Source organism: Toxorhynchites rutilus, chromosome 3 (assembly GCF_029784135.1).
Source record: "Toxorhynchites rutilus septentrionalis strain SRP chromosome 3, ASM2978413v1, whole genome shotgun sequence".
Classification (NCBI taxonomy): domain Eukaryota; kingdom Metazoa; phylum Arthropoda; class Insecta; order Diptera; family Culicidae; genus Toxorhynchites; species Toxorhynchites rutilus.
In genome coordinates, this window is record NC_073746.1 from 116,626,480 (window position 1) to 116,647,423 (window position 20,944).

At 38.9% G+C, this 20,944-nt stretch overlaps 2 protein-coding genes across 4 annotated transcripts in view; both read right to left on the reverse strand.

Annotated features, from left to right (window-relative positions):
- LOC129772788 (tyrosine-protein kinase Btk29A) overlaps positions 1-17,985 on the reverse strand; it is a 312,094-nt gene extending 294,109 nt beyond the window's left edge. The window contains exon 1 of one of the 2 annotated variants that reach the window (XM_055776231.1): positions 17,728-17,985. The gene's annotated coding sequence lies outside the window, so the exon portion shown is untranslated. Of the gene's footprint in view, positions 1-17,568 lie in introns of both variants that reach the window. The other variant, XM_055776230.1, reaches the window with a different exon arrangement.
- A 357-nt stretch (positions 17,986-18,342) lies between these two features.
- On the reverse strand, positions 18,343-19,989 carry LOC129772789 (dolichyl-phosphate beta-glucosyltransferase). 2 transcript variants are annotated; one of them, XM_055776238.1, is made up of 3 exons: positions 19,944-19,989; positions 19,230-19,421; positions 18,343-19,175 (listed from the first exon to the last, which is right to left on the reverse strand). In XM_055776238.1, exons 1-3 carry the CDS (start codon positions 19,984-19,986, stop codon positions 18,439-18,441), a joined length of 972 nt encoding a protein of 323 aa, XP_055632213.1. In that variant the 5' UTR covers positions 19,987-19,989; the 3' UTR covers positions 18,343-18,438. The 2 variants fall into 2 exon arrangements, with proteins under 2 accessions (XP_055632213.1, XP_055632212.1); XM_055776237.1 differs by lacking the exon at positions 19,944-19,989 and adding an exon at positions 19,605-19,895 and having other exon boundaries at positions 19,230-19,404.
- Between the last annotated feature and the right edge of the window lie 955 nt (positions 19,990-20,944).

The window sequence follows — 20,944 nt, forward strand, 5'->3', positions numbered from 1 at the left end:
AACTATATATAACCTTCGAAACGCAATTTATAAATACTTCGAGTTTTGCTTGTCCAATATTTATTATAATACAAATTGTCAAATGCGGACTTTTCGGCACAAATTCGCAGCCTATGGGGCAAACGATCGCACTTATTGAAATAAACTTGTATCAAAAATAAATGATTTATCATTAGTAGCGTGTGTAGGCACCATCTAAGAGGGGATGGGTAGTTGATTACTTGCTGGCTAGACTGATTTGTTGTAAATTTCGAAAAGGCATACGATGCATCCTCATGAAGCTAGATCTCGTCCCTCTAGTTTTGTAACCTGGTTGTATCCACGCTGGAATTGATGGCTTTCGCAAAAACACCAAATCTTCGAAGAAATAGTTTTGTCCAATGGTCTGCAATGGATGATCAGTTTCTCAGACTGCTCCCGGTAAACGTAAAATAACTATGTGATTTGCACTGACTTATTTGTATAATGCAGTATCTTAGCCACAAATTGACTAGCGCCCCATGAGAGAGGAGTAATGTTTTGAAATTCGTAAAAAATCATTGCCTTGTTACAGTTCATGAACCGAAATATTATTCAAATGATCAAGTCCAAATGCAAGCAAAAGCTTGGCATCCAGGAGCCAAGGAGAGTTCGATGAGATGGTTAACCGAATCAACATTAGGGATGCTATGTTTTGGGTGGCCGAGGCTTGGGACTAGGTACCGATTGATTGCTTTGTGAAGTCAAGGAAAATGTTGATATCCCGTTGTTGACTGTAAAAGAACGCATTAACGGTGATTTTATGGTTTTCGGAAGACTCAAACTTTGGCGTCTTTACGACAATAGTAAGTAAAGTCTGAATGCGCTAAAATGTTGTATAGTGTATTTGTTCGAGGTAATCAATACTTTTCAGGAAGTCCCATTCGTAAATTTGAGATGACCATTCTCACTGGAACTCTAATGCACATCGTTGCTTTTGAATTTATTTTTAAACCGAAATAATAATAATTTGCAAGAAAAAAAATTAAATTAAATTAAATCGCTATTCTGCGATAATATAGTAACATATGAAGATGCTAAATAGACATTTTTTGAGAATCTAATAAATCAAAGGACTATCCAAGCGGATTCAAAGATTTATCACTTATTGTGTATTCTTTGCAACAATCTCAACACTCCTACCCCAACTTTTACTTTTCTTTACTACATCCATGATTATTCGAAAGATCATATCATATATGATGCACTGTGGATAACCGAATTAAAACATACTAAACAGACCCTGCTCATCCTAACTACATCCATGTTTCATTAAATTATCATATTAGGTATGTTTAAATATTAAATCGATGTATTCATTTAAATTTGGAATTTCCAACGTATATAAATCTACTGCAGATAATCGAAACTAGTTGTATTAACCAACCCCTTTTACAGTCCTTTCCTTTATCTAACTTCGTACAAATTTGTTCAAATAATCATATTTATAAAGTATATTAACAAATTATTCAAAATTTCCGATAAAGAAAAATCAAAACCAAAATACTCCGGATGATAGAGTCTAAAATTCCGGATAATCGAACCTCCGGGAAATCGAGTCCGACCTGTACTTACTCTTTCTTAACTAATATTAAAATTATTTCAATATATCCCCAAAAAATCATAATTGTAATCTTTTCTGTTATTAAGTTCTTAACAGAAGAAAATCTGTTCAATATTCCTTGCAGAAAACGTGATACTCTATTAATATGTGTTCTTCGTCTTCACTCAGTTTTTGAAGTCAATTAATTCATCCTCTTTCAAACAAAATTATTGATTGTCGGCCTGGGAGACCATTTGCGTGAGTATATTAGGGTTAAAAACGGGTTAAAAACGTTTTGTTATTTGATTGTGTGAAAAGTTCTTTCGGATTTACGTTAGAACTTCATTCCTTTTCTGAAGAAACATTCCGCAAAAACTGAAATATGTATATTCGGAAGATTACTGTATCGTATTTATTTTCCATCGATTGGTGAAACGCTATACTCCATGCGAAAACTGATAAATATTGACCATCCGGATAACAGAAAAATTATTGCTATCAATTTCATATCACATCTGTGTGTATATTCGCATGCACCAGACTTTTTTATTCGATGTTTTCCTCTTTACGTTAGCCATGTGGTCCTGTTCTTTTGTCGTTGAAAGTTACCTACTGGCGGTTTTCCAATTTCCTTTAATGCTGCAAACAAACAAAAACAGACTACTGTACCACAAAAACAAACTACTGTACCACAAGCATTTACAAAACATAACATCTTTTATCGCATATACAATTAGCCCACATTAATCTAAAATATGTATTACACCCGATAAATTTTAAGAATAAGTAGAGGACATTCAAAAACAACTGATCGAATAATAATCGCAGCTTTGTTCCCTGCTTATAAATTTTTGTACGGTATGCATCACAATATACAGACATTTGCTGCATTGACCCCTAAAACGCTTGCTGTCGGTATGATAATTGTTCAAATGAGTGCAATCACGGGAAAATTATCGCTTGGCGATCCTTCTCTGCCTCATCCACACACAAATCCGATCGATGGAGAGTGAATCATTGGTCGACAGAGCTGCTGTTCTTTCTTCTTACGAGACAGAATGAACTTATCTACCACATGTTTGGATTCGCCCACTCACTGAGTGGTATCGTATGATGCGAGACCAACACGTTGATTGAAGAAGCTGTTTTCACTTGCTGAAAAAATTTGGTTGCTTTCGTCGATTCTCTCGTCAATCACCAACATTGGAACTACGTCTTTCATTAAGGGTGCCAAATCAGAAAACAGGTCACGTTATTATGAAATAAAGTCAACGTTAATAGCTATTTTTGCCGCGAACGGATTTTGGCGATTTACATACCAGACGAATCAGAAATTCCCTAAGGTTTGTTTGATATGCTATACATGATAATCCCATAGTATGTGTATGGTTTAAATTAATAAAAATTGGAAGCATTCCCATTTCCTCATACATTTGTTCTGTCCATTTATGTGCTTTCCCGAACAGAGCTGTCAATAACGAGCAACGAAGGGGAAATCGTAAGATGTAAAGACTCCGTGAACAAAGGAAAAGAAGAAGAACTAAGGGGAATATTTGCCTAGAGTATAAACAGTGGATCTCGCTGAAGCAAACTTTCATTCTTCGTGAGGAAATCGACTGAACATCGTTGCTGGGTGAGCTGGACGGCGAGGGATCGAATGCCTTTCTCAAGGCAATGGGGGTAGAGGAGTAATATTGTGGGAAGGTTAGAGACGAATGAACTGAAGAAGTTTAAAGTCTCAAGCAAGATAGGAAGGCAAACTTTCAGTATCGTTCTGTATTCAAAACAATGAATATCGCTTGTTCTTCCTTGTTTTGCGTCATCACATGTTTTCGTTTCGGATTGAGCTGAGAACGCGATCAAATTACTCATTCGTTGATGTCTCTGGCATTGCTTTTGTATCTGCTCCCGTGTGCATTGGCCCTGTAACGATGCAACAATCGCCTAATTTTTTGATGCTTTGATTGATGATTGTTTGGTGTTGCAAATTATGCAGTCGTAATGATAAATGTAAACAAGGAGGGAAGATAGCGGGAGGGAAATATTTACGCTAGGGTATTGGTTATGAATCTCTTCTGTCATCAATGCATTGAACTGACGCTATGGTGAAGCGGGTGATAAGGCTGTGCACCAAAAAAATATTTGGAGAATACCAAATTATTCAATAAGTTATATTAAGTTATTAATTTATTTGGGATTGCGTGCCAGTCGCAAAACTGCTTTCAACTAGGATTGCATTTGGGCTAATCTTGATCATAATGAAGCAGTGCTACTCTTTTAGAGGTTGTTGAGATTAACAGATAGAGTTTATTTCGTTTATTTAGTTACCAAGAAAGTAAATGTCGTTCTGAATTGTTGTATGCGATTTGGTTTTGGTTTGCCAGTAGCAAAACTTTCTCCATTAAGGATGACAGCTGTGCTTATCTCGAGCATGTATTGTTCTGCGAGCACAAGAATGAATCATAAAACAATTACCGTCAAATGATTGAACAATAAAAAACATTTCAGGGCGACCAAACGGGTTATTTCAAAATTTTCGAAGCGTTATAAAATAATATCCGCAGTTATAAACAAGCGACTTGAATTAAACTACAGCGAAGTTCTACGTCAACAATGCGGTCGTGTCCTGAACACAACCTCCTATATATTTTTTTGTTTTTTTTACAAACACAACGCTTTGGTACTTTTAAGGGACGAATGACTTTGGGTTAAATTTCTTTAAAAAACAAAAACGATTTGGCTCGGTTATCCAAGACTGCATTGGAAGATATCCCTTCATGTCTTCATTTGTGAATACGTCAAATTGATTGAATTCGGAAATTGTTTCATTCAATCACTAGTTTAATCAATAATGTAATTAACATCGATGCTTACTAAGCTCACGATAGTTCTACGTCAACCTTGCGGTTAAATCATAGGTATAATCCACCCATAGTTTTTTCTAAATCAATCGAGCCTCATGCAATCCACATAATCCACTCATAACAAAAAATACCGATTGAAGATCTGCCTTGTATTAACTCCAAATCACTTTCTCTCGGGGTCTTCTAATGAAATGCACGCGACGGTACGTTTTGATGATATAAATAGTTCTACAACGATCATAACATACATTAGGTTGGGTTCAGAACAGTCTTCTATACGGTTTACCAAAGTGAAGCAAACAGGCCTAATGTAGAATACCGATATATTTCCTTCAAAATTTAAATACGATCCCTTGACACCGGTGAACAAAACCAAAAATGTTCTCCGTCCTGTGGTTTAACCCTTTACAAAGCCGTGGCAACTATATTGACACCTACAAAAACAAATTTTTTTTCGCTGCACATGGAATTTCAATACTTTGTTTAACCAAAAACGTTTGAAGGTATCTGGCAATACTCCAATTTTTTTAGGGCTGTTAAAAATGTACGATATAAATTTGGGAGTGATTTTTTAGTTTAAAAAAACTATGATTAAATTATTCATTAAACTAGTGAATGAATGAAACTATTTACGAATTCAATTGAAAACTAATCCCAATTTAAGTCAATTCATGCATTATGGTAGTAGTTATCGCTGCAAATAGTTATGAACATTTTGCCTAATCATCACACGGTATGCGTAGATGTTCAGTAAGCTGGTGACATGAAGAGATATCTTCCAGTGCAGTCTTGAATAATCGAGCCAAAGCGTTGCATTTATACCCACTTTTGTAAACCGTGTTAGCAAAACGATTTCCGGAGTGTAAAAATGCATGGGGGTATTGAAGTATTGCCGACCTGAAAGTATCTGCAATACCGATTTTCCCAACTTCTTGGTTTCGGAATCTGTATCGGGAAAACACATGCCGGTTTGCAAAAATGCAAGCGAGTACAAAAGTACCCGTATTTGCATCTATTTTGCAATGCCAATTTCCCCAGGCTCCATGTTTTTTGAAATCTGTGTTAGGGAAACATTACGATTCCCAGAAACGCAAGCGAGTACAAAAGTACTCGCAGCTTGCAACTATTTTGCAATGTCGATTTCCCCAGGCTCCATGGCTTTGAAGTCTATGTTAGGGAAACATTCCCATTTCGAGAAACGCTAGCGAGTACAAATGTTCCCTCTGCGTTTAGTTGTTTAGGAGCTATTAACGCTCAAAATCTCCTTCTCCGGCGTAACGCATTCGTTTTCGAAACTTTGAACTTACACCCCAGTTTAGAAATGAAAGACGTAGTCCTACGTCAAAAAACGCGATTTTATAGCGCCGGTACAAAATTCTGTTCAAATTCGTTGAAAATGCAACAATTTGATAAGTTTTTCACTGTGAGCGTTCTATTTAGAATCTACTGTGTAAGACCAGAATGTTTTTTGATGAAAAATTCAAATTTTAATTTCTAGTCTATAGTCTATATAAATTTTTGTTTTTTCGCTGTGCTTATAAATATTGTTTTAGTTTAGCATAACCATAGGCGCAATAAAGTGAGATTTCAAGGCAACGGCAAACTGTGTTTTTTGGGATTAACCCTTTATAAGGCCGTGGTAACTATATTGCCACGGCCTATAAACTATGCAACTATAAAGAAAAATGTTTGCCGCACTTGGAATATTATTTCAATATTTTGCTTAACCAAAGTCGTCTAAAGGTTTCTGGATAAACTTTGATTTTTTTAGGACTGCTAAAAATGTACGATATTAATTTTAAAGCGACGGCGCAAAATTCTGTTCGAATTCGTTGAAAATGCAACAAGTTGATAAGTTTCCCACTGCAAGTGTTCTATTTGAGATCTACTGTGTAAGATCATGCAGTTTTTGACGTAGGACTACGTGTTTCATTAAGGGTGTCAAATCAGAAAACAGGTCACGTTTTTATGAAATGAAGTTAACGTTAATAACTATTTTTGCTGCGAACGGATTTGCATACCAATCGAATCGAAAATTTTCTAAGATTTGTTTGATATGCTATACATTAGGGGCTGTCCAGATACCACGTGGACACAAAAAGCACAATTTTAGACTCCCCTCTCCCCCTTCGTGGACAAGCGTGGACATTGACCAGACCCCTCCCCCTGTTGTCCACGTGGACATTCCTGAATATTTTTTAAAATAAAAATTACCAAGTAAACACCTCGATTGCACCCTTGCTCAATTTCAAATTTATTTCATGTTAGATTTTGTTTATTAGAAAGGACTTCAAATGACTTTTCCACTCAAACGAATAAAAATTTAGGAGTTCAAGAGTTTAGAGGCGTATGAACTGAAAAGTTTAAAGTCTCTTTGAAACAAAGAATGTCAATAGGAGTTAAGGAAGTATTCTTGAATCATTTGCTGCCGTTTTTGCATCGAAACCACCGTGCTATTCCAACAGAATAAAGCATCATTTCAAAAAAGTCAGTAGTCCTTTACATAGTTTATAGGACTGGGGCATCGATTCTGGACTACCCTGCTTTTTTACCAGTTCCAACCCCAATCGAAAACTTATGTAGATTGATCGCACGAAGAATAGAAGAATAGAACTGCCGAAGAATAGGCAGTATGTGAGTTTTATTGAGCTTAAACGAGCAGCAGAGATGTGGAGCGATATTCAAATTCCCACATGCCGTAGCTTGGCCGAATACGTTGTTTGGATAGATTGGAAACTAAGGATGGCCTACGAATTATAAACTTGTTGTAATTCGTGCGAAATTTGTTGTTATTTTGTAAAGAAGTGACAATTTTGAATTTTTTTTTTTCAAATTGCTCGAATTTCAATTCCTCGCGAAAGTGTACATTTTTGTAAATGCAAGGGAAAAATTAAATCTTTGCGTTCGTATACCTGTTCTCAGCCAAAAAACATTTTGAGGGACTGTTTCGAAAGATGGCACACGAACACGAAGAGTTTCATAGCGAATTCGTTTTTAAAACTGAGTCAGTGCCAAACTGACTCTGTAATAAAAAAAACGTTTCCAGTTTCACGAATGCGGTGGTTTGTTGGTGTGCGTTATATAGTCTGATTTGTTTATATTTGCGATGAAAAATGTACAGTGTCGACGTCTGGTGGCCATATTAGTGCTTGGGAGGTAAATTATTCTCTATCAGATCAGAAGGGCCAAGTGCAGTGTAAAAATACGAAAGTTTGAATGAAAATTTTTACTTCATATTGTTTGATTACCTAACACATGTAGTTCTGACACTCACTTAACCATATGTCGATGCATTTCCTGTCTGTTCCACAAATAATTACTATTATAATATAAAATCATCATTAGACACAGTTTTCGTTCAATATGTTTCTGCGATATCGGAAAAAAAAACCTCTTATTTCATCACATACAATAAATATTCGATGCGCTAAAGTAAATTTTTATTCATAATTTTGATTTTGGAAGCAGGTTTATTCCATCATTATTTTCGCCTCCCAATGAAAGCACACGTAGCTTAATGCCGTCTACTCGAATGTACTCTTCAAAATCAGAATCCGAATTGGATTACGATTCCAATAATACAAAAGCAAAAGCAGCAGGTTTTCCATTTTCATAGTCTTTATTTTTAGATTTTCCAAAACAATACACAGAACTTGACAGTTCAGTATAGTTGTATTGGTGAACCCGAGTGCCAACCCGTGAAACATCTCAGTGCGAAACTAAAGGCTGATTTAGACGATGCCAGTCAGCGCTCTAGTTGGAGTATCCAGTGAATAGAGAACAGACACTCTATTCAAGTTAGAGGCCAATTACTTGTTCGATACTGGTACAAGTAACTTGAACAGAGTGTCTGTTCTCTGTTCACTGGATACTTCAACTAGAGCGCTGACTGGCATCGTCTAAATCAGCCTTAACAGCTTTCGGGGCGAACTAGTGCGACACTGAGTGCGAATCTGAGTGAATAAAAAAACGTTTTGACAGCAGATAGTGCGGCACTGGGGTTGAAACTGAACAAAAACGAATTCGCTATTAGAATACACTGGATTCGCTTTTTACGTGGGGGATACGTGCCGCGTAAACAAAAACCGCGTAAAAGAAAACCGCGTAAATTCCAAAATCCACGTAAAAAAAACCTGTAAATTCAAAAATCCGCGTAAAATTAAACTGGGTAATTTCCAAAGTCCGTGTAAAAATATAACAAACAGTGAATTAGTAGTTTAAAATGCAACCCATACTCTAACAATTGATTACCTAAATTTTTTTGCATGCTACAACCATGCTATCTGTATCTTATTTTATTTCTCAGCTACTAATCAGTGATACATTACAAATTTATTTCGTGAAATGTCACATCAATTAGCATATTGAATTTTTACGCGCTTAATGCGTGCCGCGTGAAAATAAACCACGTAAATTCCAAAAAACGCGTGAAAAAAGCCGCGTTAAAAGCGACTTCAGTGTATATTGTTTTATGTAAAAACAGCATTTTAAAACACATTATTCAGTAGATACATATCTAAAGTTCACAACGAATTGAAAAAACCTTGTTTATCTTTCGTTGTCATACAAATTATCAGGTGTATGACACGATTATCGCTATCCCACTCTACCTACTGTCACCGCCTATCTCACTATCCCTCCGCTGTAAAAGTTCATCATCGACATCACGATATGTCAGATGGTGGTAAATTGGTAATTCACGATGACGTCGACGTCTGGTGGCGACCTCAAATTAGAGCCATAATTTGGGTCCTAAACTCGTTATTTTATTCTCTATCAGATTTGAAGACACAGGACTGGTTTTAAAAATTTTAAATTTGAATAAAAATTTTAACATTATGTTATTTAATTATTAGAAACACGTAACTCTGACTTTCATTCAACCATATGGCCATGCAATTCCAACATTGTTGCTGATATGTTTTTTTCGGGGCCGCTAAAAATCGTCCTAATCGCAGACAGAACAGAACAGATTGAGATGTTGGCACCAAAAACATAGCGGGTGCCATACAGCTGCAAATTATACATCACTGCTCTTTCAAGGAAAAATAATATAGCCAGTATGGCACCCATATCCGAATTGAATACAACCGCAAAAGATTAACACGCAACTGTGTATCTATATAAAGATTATCATTATTTTGTAATTTTTATACAATTTTGGTACATAGTCATGATTTGCAACTAGAATATGCATTTTGCATGTTTTATATTGAAATGAAAAAAATCCTCTGACGGTCCACGACTAGGAGCTCCACCCATACTGACTTTTGGAAGAAGATTGTTTGGACCGATTAGAGTAAGTTTGAGGTTAAAAGACACAAAGAAATGACAGCCTGAAGTCTGAGCTATCCAGCCTACTCAAGCAACAGCAAGCAAGTGGAGGATCACTGCTTACTTGGAATGGGGTGGACAATCTCGTCAAGATCGATATAAAGAAGACTGCTGAATCCTACGTCAATGTCTTGGAGGAGAACTTAAAGCCGTCACTCAGGAAAATGAATATTAAAGGCTATATCATTCAACAGGACAATGATTCCAAGCGCACCTCGAAGGTTGCGAAACGCTATTTTCAGTCCAAAACGATTAAAATGCTTGGACATCCCAGTCCCCAGACCCCAACTCCATTGAACATCTATGCACGATACTGGATGAAAAAATCCAATTGGAGTTTTCTATAAATTTGAAAATGAATACAAACAATGGCTTGTTTACATCCCTCCCATTGTAAGAAATACGTTCATTTTCAAAAACAAAATCATGAAAAGTATTTTGCGTAATGCTGTTGATTTTTTTCTTTCCAACACTGTACATAGGATATTTGGTAACTTATCGAGAAGCTCTTGATCAACCTGATAAATCTTCACAAACTGCTTTGTGATTAGTTCTCTGACACCACATTGCTGGATTGTTTACTTCCGTAGCAATGTCATTTTAAGCATCTTCAAAAATCACGAATTCTACCATTGTGTTCACACTGACAAGTATTTGAAAAAAAACATCAGGCAGCTCAACCTTTTTTTTTTTTGTTAAACCTGAACAAGCATGAAGGAATGTTTGAAAGTTATTGGAAATAAAAACAGATTTCGTTGATTTTTAAATATAGATGTGATTGTTTTTTTTTCTCAAATATTTATTTCACGTATCCACGTGGACATTGGCTATACCCCTACCCCCACACCGTGGACATTTTGTAACCCCTACCCCCCCCCCCCTAAAGTTGTCCACGTGGTATGTGGACAGCCCCTTACAATCCCATAGTCTGTATATGGTTTAAATTGATGAAAATTGGAAGCATTCGCAATTCCCCATACATTCGTTCTGTCCATTTGTGTGCTTTGGTACTAACGCGCTCGGCCTAGCTACCCTTGCGAACCTTTGCGATCTATTGAAAAATGCTCGAGTTATAAGCGTTCCAAATCTTGCATTTTTTCCTACTTGTTCAGTGCCTAGATTTCCATTTCACCCCCTATATCTTCCGGTTAGACGTAGTCCTACGTCAAAAGTAGAGGCGAATGAACTGCAAAGTTTAAAGCCTCTTAAAAACAAAGAATTGAATTGAACTGAGAAAAATTCTCAGAATCTTTCTGTGCCCGAAACAACAAAGGTCGCTTATTCTGCTCGTTTTGTGTTTTATGTTTCCCCTCGAGCTGTGAACCCTAGCGACTATTTCACTTGAAGTGCATCTAGCATTGCAATTAACACAACCATCCGAGCCATGGCAAAGCAGGCGAAAATAGAGAAGAATGCAAATTATTATAGGTCGCTTTTAGCCATAAGTGTTTGGCTTTGAGTGTGTTGCTTGTTTTCGTTGCGCGAAAGTTAAAACCTGTTCATTCCCTGTACATGTACAGCACACCTTCGATACTTCTAGTTGCCATTCGTATTTGCTCTTGTGTGCATCGGCTCTGTACGGATGCATCAAGCTTCTTCTTCTTCAATGGCATGGTTCCTAGAGGAACTTCGCCGTCTCAACGTAGTATTACTTGCGTCATTTTTATTAGTACTTAGTTGAGATTTCTATGCCAAGTAACACGCCTTGAATGCATTCTGAGTGGCAAGCTCTAGAATACGCGTGATCACAGTGCAAGTCGGAGGAAATTTCTTTGACGAAAAATTCCCCCGACCAGAACGGGAATCGAACCCGAACACCCGGTATGTTAGTTGTGACGCTAACCACTCGGCCAAGGGAGCACCATGCATCAAGCTCCTAGCTTTGTTGACGGTTTTGACCGAGAGTCGAAAAACGATTTTTCATAAACGGTCATTCTCGCGATGTTTAATTTTTATCGCTGTAAGGCCAAGCGCAAATTGAGACGCGTATAGCGCGAGAAACTTGCCGCGATATAGCGCCTGTTTTTGTGGCAAATGAAAACAGATAGAACGGCGCAAATTGACTAGATGACGCGAGATTGTGGAGCGCTCGTGAGACACGACTCGCGTGACGCTGTGGCTGAACCACAGTTTCTCGTGCTGGTCGTACCGGTTGTGGTGGTTGTGTTAGTGAACAATCATATAGCGCCGTGAGTTTGGCGTACCGGGTGATTGTGTTAGTAAATAAATATATCGCGCAAATCTGTGTGAATCAGACATTTTATGCGAGTGGCACGTTATTTACACCAAACTGCGACTGAATATGCGCTTCACCGCGCTACGTTTGTGGCACGCATGAGTCGTGTTGGTTGTCTCGTGTTCGTTTACGAGCGCTATACGCTTCTCAATTTGCGCCTAGCCTAACTGTGTGCATCCATTAGACGCGTGGGAGGCGATCTGGCGTAGTGGTAACATCCATGCCTCTCACGCTAAAGGTCACGAGTTCAATTCTCACTCCCGACATTCTTCCAAAAATGGAAGTAAAAAGTGACGAACCAGCCAAATGAGTTGAAAATCACTATAATACAGATAAAAACAAAAAAAATTAGACGCGTGTTTGATGCTTGTTGAATGGCGATGCATGGAAGATGCCTCTCGTTAAATACTCAGTGCAATGCGTACATTTGTATAAAGAAACAAATTGCGACATATGACCAATTAGTATATTGTTTTCGCAAAGGCAAGAAAGAATCGTTGTTAATCGAAATGATTCTACAAAACCACGCAAGCCATTAAACCTTTCTAGGGTCCCCGGAACTTTTTACTGAAGAGTTATTTCTGAAATTTCGACGTATTCGCAAATAATATCCGAAATGTTAAACCAACAAATTTCAAGAAAAAAAAGGTAGCGTCCTAAGTGCTCCCGTGGTCGAGTGGTTAGCGTCCCACATTATCATGCCGTGGTTCGGGTTCAATTCCTGTTCTGGCCGGGGGATTTTTGACGTAGGACTACGTCTAACCGGAAGATATAGGGGGTGAAATGGAAATCTAGGCACTGAACAAGTAGGAAAAAATGCAAGATTTGTAACGCTTATAACTCGAGCATTTCTCAATAGATCGCAAAGGTTTTTTCATCAATTGATAGGAAATATATCTACGCATCTATCATAACGAATAACATTTCATTTTTCTTGAGATAAATAATTGAATAATTGTGAAATATCAAGCATTGTCCAAATGCACTATGTGCCCATTTTTGATTGGTCCATTTTGTGCTCCTCAAATCGTACGGACCAAAACGGGCAACCACAGCAGCAGCGAAATACAATGAAGCACGATTGGAAAGGAAAAAGAAAAAAATGAACGAAACATTGGTCGCAGTCTCACACATGCGTAATTCTCGAGCCAGCCAGTCAGCTTAAAAATCCCCGCTCCGCTGCCGTAACGATCATTCTTTGTGTGGACACCGACTGGACAACATCGTTGCTGGACTAGCTGGACGGCGAGGGATCGAGTGCCTTTCTCCAGGCAAGAGGGCGGAGGTGGTAGCGCTGGAGTAGAGTAATAGAGTAGAGTAGAGTTTTCAAAGGGCCTTTCTCAAGGCTAGAGACGAATGAACTGCAAAAGTATAAAGTCTCTATAATACAATACCTTCCTTCCTTCCTTCCGTAACGATAATTCTCATTCAAACCGTACACCACATCGTTTCGCATCACATCACATCATCAAACTAACACAAGCAGCCATGTCTGGACATGGCAAAGGAGGAAAAGTGAAAGGAAAGGCAAAATCCCGCTCGAACCGTGTTGGACTGCAGTTTCCCGTAGGTGTATTCGCCAATTGCTCCGCAAGGGTAGCTAGGCCGAGCGCGTTAGTATCAGTGCACCAGTCCACCTAGCAGCCGTTATAGAGTTTCGGCTGCCGAAGTGATCGAGTTGGCTAGCAAAACTGCTCGCGCTTTGGTTCGGTGGACATCAAGACCTCAACAGGCAGACGCAGAAGAAAAAAAGTTTGTTGATTATACAAACTGCTTTGGTGGCAAATCCAGAACAAGGCGGCATCGAGGGTGTTCGAAATGGCTTTTTTTCAAAACCACGAGTACTAAGTTTTCTAAATTGGAACCATTCCATAAAACACGGCGCTTATCAGGGCCATTAAACCTTTCAAAAAAGAGTTTACGAAATACAGTTCAATGCTTTCTCAAATAATATCCCAAATAATAATAAAACACAAATTGATTTTTTCATAATTTGTTGACCAGGATCTGATGAGTATGTGAATTTGGCAGTTGTTCTGAGCTTATTGATAGTTGGGGACTTTCCTGATTATTCAATTTTCACCAATTCTTAAATTGTGTACAGTAATTTACAATTAGTTCGACATTTAGCTAATTGGACGGACATGTAATGCGACATATTTAGTTGGACATTTTTGTAAACATAGAGATCCAAATTATGACCCCACATTGAAAGTCGACACTGTACCACTGTTCACAAAGCTGGATGGGAAGAAATTTTCCAACTGTAAAAGCTGTGGCGAGTGGCAACAAATCGCTAAACAGGAAGGTTCAGCCGAAGAAGATGGGGATATCGAGTGTTAACAAAACAATAAACTCTTTAGATTGAACATAATTTTGTGATCCTGAAAAGGACCCTTTTTAGTCTGCATGTGAATCCAACGAGCGAACAAATCGTAATGAATGTATTTTATTGCCATCGCTGCCTTTTAACGCTCATTCGTTCGTCTCGTTGGACTCGCCCCTTTGGCTAAGTCTGCCGATTTGTCTCTATCCTGTGAGTGTGTACAGCTAGAGTATAAAACACGCGGACCCCAAAAAAATATCTTATTTTCTTTCAAACCGTAAACCCTTGTGGTTGTCCGCCTTGTTTAACATCGCATCGCATCACATCATAAAAAGAAAACAAGCAGCAACGTGGACGTAACAAAGGAGGACAAGTTAAGGGAAAGGCAAAGTCCCACTCGAACCGTGCAGGTGTGCAATTCCCCGTAGGTGTATCCGCCAATTGCTCCGCAAGGGTAGCTAGGCCGAGCGCGTTAGTACCAGTGCACCAGTCCACCTAGCCGGCGTTATATAGTTTCGGCCGCCGAAGTGATCGAGTTAGCTGGCAAAACTGCTCGCGCTTTGGTTCGGTGGACATCAAGACCTCAACAGGCAGACGCAGAAGAAAAAAAGTTTGTTGTTTATAAAAACTGCTTTGGTGGCAAATCCAGAACAAGGCGGCATCGAGGGTGTTCAAAATGGCTTTTTTCAAAACCACGAGTACTAAGTTTTCTAAATTGGAACCATTCCATAAAACACGGCGCTTATCAGGGCCATTAAACCTTTCAAAAAAGAGTTTACGAAATACAGTTCAATGCTTTCTAAAACAATATCCACAATAATAATAAAACACAAACTGATTTTTCAATAATTTGTTTGCCAGGATATATTGAGTATGTGAATTTGGCAGTTGTTCTGAGCTTATTGATTTTCTCCCAATTCTTAAATTGCTTCTAGATTGAAAGTACAGTAATTTACACTTATCTCGACATTTAGCTAATTGGACGGACCTGTAATGCGACATATTTAGTTGGACATTTTTGTAAACATAGAGTTCGGGGTCCAAATTATGACCCCACATTGAAAGTCGACACTGTACCACTGTCATCGCAAATGTTCAATTACAGGTTAAAATTACCTCCAATCCGATACTGAGTGGTGGTAATGCGACGTGCCATTGAATGTAATTTACTGTAAAATATGTCACAAGCTGGATGGGAAGAAATTTTCCAACTGTGAAAGCTGTGGCGAGTGGCAAATGCAATCGCTAAACAGAAAGGTTTAGCCGAACAAGATGGGGATATCGAGTGATAACAAAACAATAAACTCTTTAGATTGAAAATAATTTTGTGATCCTGAAAAGGACCCTGTTTAGCCTGCATGTGAATCCAACGAGCGAACAAATCGTAATGAATGTATTTTTCTTTCTTTCTTTGTTTTTAAGAGGCTTTAAACTTTGAAGTTCATTCGCCTCTAATGTATTTTTTTGCCTTCGCTCCCTTTTAACGCTCATTCGTTCGTCTCGTTGGACTCGCCCCTCTGGCTGAGTCTGCCGATTTGTCTCTATCCTGTGAGTGTGTACCGCTTGAGTATAAAACACGCGGACCCCAAAAAAATATCTTATTTTCTTTCAAACCGTAAACCCGTGTGGTTGTACGGCATCGGCATCGTGGACGTAACAAAGGAGGACAAGTTAAGGGAAAGGCAAAGTCTCACTCGAACCGTGCAGGTCTCCAGTTCCCTGTTGGTCGCATTAACTGATTGCTCCGCAAGGGTAACTAGGCCGAACGGATTGGTCCCGGAGCACCAGTATACCTAACAGCGATTATAGAGCTTCGGCCGTCGGAGTGCTCGAGTTGGCTTGCAAAGCTGCTCACGACAATCAGAAAACCCGCATCAAGAACAGAGCAGCTTCGGTTCGGCGCTCATCAAGGCAACAATTAGTTTCAGTGAGTGGCAAAGTGTTTCTCCGGCACGTCGCATTAAATGTAATTTACTGAACAACATGTCACAAGCTGGATGGGTAGAAATTTTCCAACTGTGAAAGCTGTAGCGAGTGGCAAACGCAATAGCTAAACAGGAAGGTTTAACCGAACAAGATGGGAATATCGAGTGATAACAAAAACACAACACCAAAGGTTCTTTTCAGAACCATCAACATATTCATAAAGAGTAAACAGTAAACTAATCCATTTTTCAGGTAGATAGGTAGGTATTCACGTAGGAGAAGAAGGAAAATATATATTTAACAAAAGCTGTCCCCTTTGCATAGTCCTACGTCACTCCGGTTATGTCCCCGACATTACCCACCCGTCTTTTTTTGTCAAAGAAATTTCTTCCGGCTTGCACTGTGGTCATGCGTATTCTAGAAATTGCCATTCCAGAATACATTCAAGGCGTTTTATCCGGAATAGAAATCTAAACTAAGTACTACTAATAAAAAAGACGCAAGTAATACCTGCGTTGAGAAGGCCAAAAATTCTAGTGGGAACGTTAGTGCCATCCAAGAAGAAGAAGAAGAAGCCCTACGTCCTAAGCGGTCGTGTCTCGGATACAACCCTTCGAATTTTTCATTAAAATAAATGGTGAGTTTAATTACTGTTTTAATATTTTTTTATCAAGTGTTCTTCCTCATGTAAGGATTATATTCTCTGAATTTGGAGTCGACTCTTTGCCTAGTTTTCACAGTCTTATTAAGAGTTAAGCATAATGAAAAACGAAGCTCTTACAACAATTCACATAATGTTCAAACCACCCTATCACGAAGTACCGTAAATATTAGGCTCCATTTCTTACATTCCTATGTTCTTGATGTCCTTTACTTTTGCATTCAGCATGCAAATGAAGCATCGAAATTAAGTGGCCCATATTCTTCAATCTATTTTGCTCAATTTATAGTTTCCTCCAGAAGCACGAATATATCACGACATCCCGCGTATTCATGACCCGAAACACCTTTCGCAACAAATATAACCTTGAAAGCGGTATTCCCTCGTCGCTAGTGCCGGATATGTTTGCGATTTCTGACTTAAACCGAATGATAATTACTGTTTTGTAGCTTATTTCGCGCTGATCGATTAACGCCGAATCACAGAAATGGCACTCCACAGATTCGAAATGTGTGTGACCTTGTAAAGTACCAACTGGGGATGGTGAGACATGCCCATACGTAGTCTGATAACAGCATAGTGCTTATTGCTGCTGCAATAAGCGCCAGCTTTCGAGAATCATAATATTTACAGAATGAAAGCAAGTGAGAAATTAATTACTTTTTCTACTCCCTACTCAACAAGCAATCCACTTCATATTAAACTTCTTCATCTGATAACACTTCAACTCGTAGGCCGACTCATTCACTCGATGATCTGCAATCTTGTTCCGTCGAACCTCTACAAGTCCGCGAAAATCTACTTCTTCTGCTCACTCACCGGAAAGGACTCACTTTGGGGGAAAACAAAAAAAAACAAATCGAAACTTTCAAGTTCAGAAGAGTAAAAAAACTACTGCACACTTGATACAGAAGCCCGTAACCGCGAACCGCCCGCCTTGCATCTAATCATGCAATTTACCGGATATTTTGGCAACGGAAATCACAGCACAACGAAAATATATCGCATTTAATTGCACACTCGCGAATCGACTGGAGAAACTTCAGAAATAACTTTATAACAATTTGACAGTTCGTAATTGCGCGACTTGGTGACTGACTGCTGGAGTGGACGCACGGCTGTGCGGCTTACCTTAAAGGGCGAGAGCAGGAGCCACGATGGTGCCGGTTCTTTCGCGCAAATAAACACACACACACCGTGACAAGTTTGTCAACAATAACAAGACTTCTCTTGGGGCTTCTTGTTTTGACAGCTGTTGCAGGCAGTCCAGAACGAATGTGTGAGTGTGCCGTGGGATCAATTGGTTTATTTACATTTTTGATAGCCTAAGCAAACAAAATATCGATAATATATCGTCGTGAGCCGAATCCATTACAGAAATCCAATATTACGGGGTTTTTCATGATTTTTCTCTCGTTATTAACAATAACCAAGTTTTGTATGCGCCTAAAAGATGCCTTAATATTACTAGGTCAATCAAAATAAGCTTACTTATGAGCTAAGATTACATTTCACATGCATAAAACACGTTCAATTCGCGTGCTCTTTTTTCAGCTGCCAAGCGCCGATCGCGTAGCGAAACCAAATGAACACAAGGTCGCGTCCCATCTGCAGCCAGGACCAAAACGGTGTCAGCTTGGATCCCTCAATTTCGGTCCAATTAACGGCAATCTCGTCTATCGGAATGTTGTACGATTGTGCAATGAACAGCAGTTCCACATCGAAGGCCCACCGCTCGACATGCATGACAGCGAACACCTTCTGGGCGGAGGAACGAGTCAGCAGCTTGAAGCCGCACTGCGTATCCCTGATTTTTTTCACCGTGAATGTCCACACCAGAAAGTGGAACCCGTGCATCAATATCGTTCGAAACAGAGTGCGCTTTGCGGTGGCTTCCTGCTCCAGGTGAGCCCTTGAGCCAATCGAAATAGCATCCTTGCGATGATCGCTTCCACAGAGCTTCCGCAAGCTTAGTTCCAGTTTGCCATAATCGGCAAATTTTGTGGCTCCATCAGCATCCGCGAACAAGAGATATCGGCCCCGTGCACTCAGCATTCCCAGCCGTACGGCACCACCTTTACCTCTGTTTTGAACCAACGCAAGCGTTCGAACTTTGTCGGAGCCATACTTTAGGGAGTAAGTCTGCGCAACATCAACCGTTTTATCCCGACTGCCATCGCTCACAATAATTACTTCGTAGGTGTGAAGTTTGTCCGCCTTCAGTCTACCTTCAAGATATTCGAGACATTCATCTAACATGACGGGCACTAAAACGAACATTAATTAGAAAATATAACCGACCTCAATCACACAAACCCTACATCGTTTTTCCTCGTCAAAAGCCGGAATGATGACGCTTAGCTCAAGCGATGGCTGATCTTCCAGCGACGGGAATTCCTCATCATTCCCAGTGACTGGATTTGTGAAGTACAACTCCTTCTTGTGACGCACGATTTTGGGAAATGGGCTCGTAGTCACCTTTAGGATGATTCCTACCTGCAAAAATATTGACACTAGAATAACACCAAGCATGGATAATGATAAAAATATTTTGGTTTCGAAAGGGTCAAATATATCGAAATTTCTCAGGAAGCCGGGTTGATCATCATATTGTATCTTTAACTTGTTATCTGTTATCTATTAAAACAGTAAAGCCTATCAACGTTCTTTGCCACAATCACACTCGTAAAACATACCGTTATTAATAGGAAAAATACAAATCCTGATCCTAAAACCAGAAACAATTGCACATATTCCGACATCAACATGGTGTAACCTTTCGAACACTAAGCGTTGAAACTAAATGTGTTAATGTTCACTTATGACTGTAAACTGTAAACATGGGCAAAGCAATTCGTAGGGCGTAGTATTTTAGAACAGTTCAATAGAGAAACACTATAATTTTCTCCAAGCTCCAAGCCCTAGCCATTGCCTGATGAAGCACGAAAGGCAACCATCGAAAACAACACGTATCATAATGGAAAACGTCAACTATGACACATCGACCGATTCCAGCTGGAAAATAAACAACTTACCAGAGATGCCAGATCGGAAGACATGGCTGCTTCGTGAAGACATTTCACGCGTAGCTTTTCAATAGGACGTATCCGACAAAACATATGTATGGAGACAAGCATGGGTTGCGGAGTCAATGAAGTACTTTTTTCAAGTGCATTTTGTCAGAAAAAAAAGATTATCTTGGGACTTTTTCCCCTCATGCCATCTGTAAAATGTTTCTCCGATCAAAGAAACAAACGTTTTCGTGACGCGGACTTATTTACGTTTGTGTCCGAAGCTGAATTTTAACTCGAGAAAGTGGTCAGTTTGATGCGTTGTTCAATGACAGACAGTCCCGATACGAGTGAAAATACTCGCGTATGTTTCCATCGTTTCCCCTGGATGCGATCATACAAATGTACTGGGTCGGTTTTCGTGGAGACGACAAACTTATTCCGAACAAGGATTCGATGGTGCAATTGTTGAGTTATTATAAACTGATAGTGTTGCAAAGTTTTCATTTACTCTTGCAGGACAATTTTAATAGAAACAGGTTGTTCCAGTTCAACCGAAAAGGGAACCTGATGAAACTTCGAAACGCTCGAAAAACTCAATATCATCCATAAAATTGTTGCAATAAATCTGTGTGGGCCCATTAAATGTATTGTCTTTTATTTCCTGTCCATAGCCGATGTCGATAGTCTCGATAGATTCGATCGCGTTTTCCTAGAAAAAATAGAAAAAAAAATTGTAAGGGGTTGTATCTAGGACACGATCGAATATTTTCGACGTAGAACTACGCAATTATATTATGCAATCCACTAGTTTACCACTTCGAATATTATTTTAGAATGCATCGAAATTTTTGTAATAAAATATGTTCTTCTAGAGGCGAATGAACTGAAAAGTTTAAACCCTCTTAAAGCAAAACGAAGAAGAATATGTTCTTCGTTACAAATAAATTTGATGAACGTCCTTTTACGTTTGATATGATGCCTAGGACTACCAAAATATGTGAATGGAAGAATTGTCAAACGAT